This window comes from Fusarium oxysporum, chromosome 4 (genome assembly GCF_000149955.1).
Source record: "Fusarium oxysporum f. sp. lycopersici 4287 chromosome 4, whole genome shotgun sequence".
NCBI classification, from domain to species: domain Eukaryota; kingdom Fungi; phylum Ascomycota; class Sordariomycetes; order Hypocreales; family Nectriaceae; genus Fusarium; species Fusarium oxysporum.
The window spans coordinates 909,158-915,157 of NC_030989.1; the positions used below are offsets into that span (position 1 = coordinate 909,158).

General features: G+C 48.5%; 1 protein-coding gene across 1 annotated transcript; it reads right to left on the reverse strand.

The window, feature by feature from the left end:
* Positions 1-1,587: 1,587 nt before the first annotated feature.
* On the reverse strand, positions 1,588-4,085 carry FOXG_07702 (uncharacterized protein). Its single transcript, XM_018386300.1, has 4 exons — positions 3,688-4,085; positions 3,547-3,627; positions 3,139-3,489; positions 1,588-3,082 (listed from the first exon to the last, which is right to left on the reverse strand). Exons 1-4 carry the CDS (start codon positions 3,730-3,732, stop codon positions 2,537-2,539), a joined length of 1,023 nt encoding a protein of 340 aa, XP_018243440.1. The 5' UTR covers positions 3,733-4,085; the 3' UTR covers positions 1,588-2,536.
* Positions 4,086-6,000: the final 1,915 nt, after the last annotated feature.

The window sequence follows — 6,000 nt, forward strand, 5'->3', positions numbered from 1 at the left end:
GAACTCTTCCGGGACAGTGTGTGGGTAATTTCAAGACTGTCGAAAGTGATATGATGTCTATGACGGTGGAGGCTCGCTATTAAAAGGCATACGACAGATCGGAGTGGGCGAGGTTGTGGTAGGGAGTCTGGGATAAGGAGGAAGAGTCCGTTGATCCTGCAACACTTGAGTGAAGAAATGGTGAAGTCAAATGCAGGACAACTTGTGTTAGTGTGTGGTGGTTACTGTACCGTACCGTGACCGCCGAGCACAGAACAGACAGGGTGGGCTGGAGTTGGATTAGGTTCAAGTTGGTTTAGATTTGGGTTGAGTGGACTTTCAAGGTTGAGGTGGATTCCCGCCCCTCCCCAGGCTTTCCCCCAAGTGAGAGACAACTACGTACTCCGTATTACCGTACCTACGTAGGGGTGCTGGGTTATTTGTTTAGATTAGCAGAGCCCTTGGGTTTGCAACTCAGTTATTTTCCAGCCCAAGCAGAGACAGTCTTTATTTGATCGATACTTGAACTGGACATATCTTGGCGAGTCAACCATATTCTCCATCGAGTAGTCCAGGTCTAATTGGTGAGAATTACCCATGTTTTTGTGTGTGTGCGCCAAAAGATACAGACAGGGTCCAAGTCTTGTTCACGAGCTGGTCCCGTCTTGAATTAGTGGTGGATGACGGAACAGCAAGGATATCATCCGGTTTGACAGTTGGGCCTCGTACCCATGGTGATTGGTATTGGTGGTAATGACTGCCTCTGGGTGAAGAAAGTGGACGCATCAAGTGTCAAGCAGAACACGTTGTGATTCAATTCAGGGTAGTCATACATATCTCCTCTCACCCTGCATATTCAGCTTCCATTGCATCATCCAGCAGTCTTGCCTGAGTGTGCTGACTTGACCCCGTTTCAAAACATCATGCAGAAACAACTGTGCTCTCTTACCACTGTCCTCGTGAACCTCATCTCACTTACCCTCACCATCTCAGTAACCATGATCCCATTGACTTTCTTGTTTCAGCCGAAACTCTACAGCATTTCTAGCGCCACTATTCCCGCTTTGGGCAGCCATAACAACTCAAGCTAAGAATATGTTATCTCCGGGTGCCTCTTTTTGCCCATCCCTTCTGTTTTGGCCAAAGTTTACAACGAACTAGAAAATTTTCTCCAGTCTCGTGCTGTCAAGGGGAAATTTCAATGTTCTGTTATGGCGCATCCACAACTTCACTCATGGCCTGCTGTATCAGAATCTCATTGTTAAAGTCAAGAAGTTGTGTGGGCTTCACAAATTTCGGCTCATGCGCAATGGACCCTTGTGGCGCCGTTTATGGGGCAGCACAACCAAGCAAGCGCTTGTTTATTGAACTGATCTGTTGGTAGGGTAGCTTTGGGCACGCATTCCCTTCAAGGGATGTGAAGCTGAAAGCAATAGGCTTTTCTTCCGTATAATTTCATCATCGTGGGCAACAAAAATGAGATATCTCAATTACATTCTCACATCTACCCCTAAATTGCACAACGTACGTAGACCATGATGTAAGTGGCAGGGGATATTATATGTCACTGAAACATCAAGCATCCAGGAACCAATCACTGAGACAACAGTTCTGATGAAGAAGAGCTAAAACACCAAAATTCATCCACGAAACGATATAAACGCCCCAGAAACGCTAGAATGGCTTCAACGATGGAAACATGAACATGCTCTAAGTTCTATTGTATGTTGTATACTATTATGTATCTGTATAGGATAATCCGTTCATTTGTCTAACCCTAGAGCAAAAATCCCAGATCTATCTATATCATGCCCCGCCTTGTCAAGCGGAATCCTATATCCATCCGTCTAGCTAACTGGGAATCTTCACCAGCAGCGGCCTATGTCTCGTCATCAATCCTAAATTCGGACTCATCGTTTCTCGAGGCGCTAACTCGCTCTCCACAAAGTTTTCTTGTACACATGTCTCTTGAGATATCAAACAACGTGCCCAATCATAAATTGCTCACGCTATACCTTCAACTCCATTTCCAACTCCATTCCATTGGCTGTGAATTTACTGGGCCTTGGAGTGGCTTGGAATATCCTTGGTGCCGTTGGTCTGAGGAGGAGCCACAATGAAGTTCTGAGTGAGGCGTCGCTCAGTGTTCTGGCGGGAGTTGACAAAGTCAGGGTAGTTGAGGGTCAGCTCGACGGCACCGCTGTGGATGGCATCGACGGCCTCAACACCAAGCATGAAGGAGTGGTCCTGGTTACCGACCTCGTATCGCCAGCTGCCGAATCGACCACGGGAGAGAATGTCCATAGCCTCGAGCTTGGGGAGAACCTGCTTGAGGACGCCCTCGCGCTCAAGGGTGGGGGTGGGGTAACCATGGTCGAAAGCACGGTGGTAAGTAGAGACAATCTCGTCCTCAGGCTTGATCATCTCGGTGTTGATGAGACCCTGGATGCTATCCTTGAGGAGGTTCTCGACATCGACAGGCTTCATGGTAGACTGGGAAACCTCCAGCATGATAGACCAGTAGGGTCCCTCCTTAGCCTCGGAAGACGCAGGTTTCTCACCATTGGCGAGGTAAAGGGTGGGGAGCTTGGTATCTTTCTGAGGCTGGTTGTAGGGGGAGTAGTTTGGAGAAGATAGTGGCACGGTAGAAGGGACAGTTATCCTCGGGGAAATACAACCAGCACTTGTCACCGATGCGCTCAGGGCGCTCACCTCGGATACCGACACCAATAACGTGGGTAGTGGAGTAGTAAAGCTGCTTGGTGAGGCTGACAAGCTCCTGGTTGCCGAGCTTCTCGGCGAGGTGGTCGACGGCCATGGTGTTGATGAGCTTGTTATAACCGATGGTGCTGCCATCGGCGAAGTAGGCAATCTTCTTCTCGGCGTCAATCTTGGTGACCTCACCCTGCTTGCCGAATCGCTTCTTCTCCTTGGGAATGGTCTCAGCGACGGCAATCCAGATGCCACCGGTACCATCACGGGCGGGGAATCGGAAAGTAGCGTTGGGGCCCCAGTTACCAGCGACCTTGTTGAGGATAACGTTCTTGGTAACGAGCTTAGCATCGGGGGCAGCGACACGCTCACCGAGCCACTGGCATTGCATCTATTGGACTATTAGTACACCACCTTCACCGTATTATACCGAAACTGTGGTCGTACCTTGGTGGTAGGGACGGCCCAGACCTTGTAGTTGTAAGGTCGCATGAAAATGTTGGCAATACCCTCACCCATCATACGGACAATCCACTCATCGAAGTCCTTGGGCTTGGTGTTGGCGACACGGCACTCAAGAGCAGAATCGATGATGCCCTCGATACAGCTGACCTGGTCCTCCTTGGGAAGCATGGAAATATTGTTCTGGAAGGGGTAAGGAACCCAAAGGCCCTTGTAGCGAACGTAGGAGATTCGCTGGTGAGTGTACCAGTCATCGTCCTTGGGGAGGGCCTCGTCGATGCAGTCGTCGAAGTACTTGTAGTGGGAGAAGATAACGTGGCCACCAACGTCGTACAGCTAGAACAATTGCATGGTTAGGTATATATTTGTCGAGATTGGAAGACGACGACTTACGAAACCCTCGGGGGTGGTGTCAGTGCCAGCAAGACCACCAGCCTTGTCAGAGGAATCGACAATCAGCCATGAAGGACCGTTCTGTTAACATCGTCAGCTGCAATTCTCGGCCTCAAGGTGAAGGTGGCGGTGAGCGCATACAATGTGGTTGAGACGCTTGGCAGCACCGAGACCAGTAGGTCCCATGCCAATAACGAGGACATCAACGTTACTGCAAAGATGATAAATGTCAGCAAGACTTCTTTTTGCATGAACAAACAGTGCTTTCTAGTATACAGAGACGTTAAGCAACTCACACGTCGGCCATGGTGGGGGTATTAGATGAAGCTGAAGAGGATGGATAGAAGACCGCAAAAGGCACAGAAATATGCAGACGCCGACAACAATGGAGCGACGGGGGGAGAAGAAGTTGTACAGAACAACAAGAAGACAGCGAGAAGATCAAAGTCTCGTGGTTGCTGTAGATATTGACCGCGATTGCAGAAAGTGAGGTGGCTTCAGGAGTCTGGCAGAAAAGGAGGCGGTAACGGATGGATGGCGGGGCTAAAATTATTTTGGGTCCCCTCGACCCTCCTAGCCTCCCTTAGTTGGGGCCCCACCCACGGGCCCCTGATAGATGGTGGGTGTGGGTGGTCTGGTTCTAACATGGGATTGGATGATCTATGTGATATATTTCTCTGGTTGTTGGTAGCACAATCAGGGTCAGAGTCATGATAAAGACAGGGACTCTCAGTAAAGGAGATTATTTTCAATCCAGCTTGGGTCATGGATGTGCTTACACCGGACCTGCATAAAAACGTCAGTTTTGCAGCGGTTACTTTGTAGTGTAGCTACCTAGATTAGAGAGGATCTGTTGTGAAAGGCAATCTCACTGCCAGGCACATTGACAGATCAACCTTGTCGCCCAAGCGAGGAACTGAAAGATAGCCTCCACTGTCTATAAGGGTCCTTCGACGACCAGCCCGCCCTGGACAGTTGCCAAGATCGCCTTCGACAGTAGAATACGAATATGACAACTGGCTACAGTAGTCGCAATATTGATATTGCATGAAATCTTAATCGATACGCTATTCGACCTATGTGTAACGGACACTGTGCCATGAATGGGGACAATTAGCCTCTTAGCAACTGTCGGGGTGGCTCCCGTCCTCTCGACTCCGCCAAGATTCCGTCAACTCCAATATCAGAGGAGCGCTCCGAGTACCATGAGGCTGATCTTGCATTAATCCGATACCTTGGTTTGATATATTTGAAACCTGCGTTCCCAGAATAATCAACGCATTGCCAACTTTATTGCTGCGGTTTGTTAGAACTTCGGAAAATGATGGCCAACGGCATTCAAAGATCCCACGCGATGAATTCGATAGTCTGTTGGTACTGTACAAAGCAGGTCCACAGAGTCTTTTGCTGTAATTTCCTAAGATGAGATGTAATTCAAGGCTCCATGGTAGATAAGATAATCACCGTCAAGAGCGTCTTTGACTGGACAATTGAGCACACTCCTAGTCACTCTATGCCACTGGCCAATCCAAAGCACGCTCAAGACTTGATCTCAATTTCTCTTCTGACCATCACCAAATTAAAAACGAAGCCACAACTCGATGCTTATATCCGGGTTGGAGTAACTGTATGTATGTGTATCATTCTTGTCTGAGATCTGGGCTGAAGCTCGTTAGACGTGGCAAACAAGCTCGTGTTCCAGAATAACACGTATTTCGTGCAATCCGAGTTCTTCGCAATTCCTTGCAAACAACTGCCAGGAAAATGTCACTGGCTGTTGCTGACGGTCAGCCTGAGAAGCACACATGAAAATATGTAATGTCAGGGGTAGTTTGCAAGACGGGTGAGTGGGGGATTCTAAAGCAGCGATGTACCTGTACAGTGCAGCATGAATTCAGCTTTATCATGATAAGATACGGGATGTCCAATGATTGTCCAAGCAATTTCTATGATCGAATCTCTTAGATGAAGTCTGTAGCAAAACAATGTTACTAACACGAAGCGGTCAACCGTTCAAGAATTATGCCTATAGTTGGTTCACACTAGTTGTTACATGCATGTAACAAGCTTTCGCGTCTCCCTTCTTTTTTTGGCCCTTACCTCCGTTGGTCGAGCGATGATCGCGACTATTGTTTCCACAATATCGGCTCATGTAAACCGACCTTGAAACTATTATGGTCAACATGCTGGAGCAACGAGATGAAGGGCTGGAAGGCCACGCAGAAGGCTTCGTAACCTTCGGTTAAGAAACGTCACTGGGCCCAGATATAGCAAAGGATCAACTGGCGGTTTGTGAAGTGTCTCCACCAGGCACGGCTGTTTGATAGCCTCTGACAGCATTGTATGGACTCTGAAACAGGAAGCAGATCAACCAGCCATCAGGATCGTTTTGGCGCTACTATGTAGTTTTATCAAGAGCCAACCGTGCGAGGCTTGCAACGCAAGGCTCGCCTC

Bases quoted from the DNA above. Each gene is read 5' to 3' on its own strand.
- FOXG_07702 (XM_018386300.1), bottom strand. From the start codon at position 3,732: ATGGGACCTACTGGTCTCGGTGCTGCCAAGCGTCTCAACCACATT. The intron at 3,490-3,546 runs GTAAGTCGTCGT...CAATTGTTCTAG, and splicing joins ACACCACCCCCGAGGGTTTC to CTGTACGACGTTGGTGGCCA. The intron at 3,083-3,138 runs GTACGACCACAG...ATAGTCCAATAG, and splicing joins GGGCCGTCCCTACCACCAAG to ATGCAATGCCAGTGGCTCGG.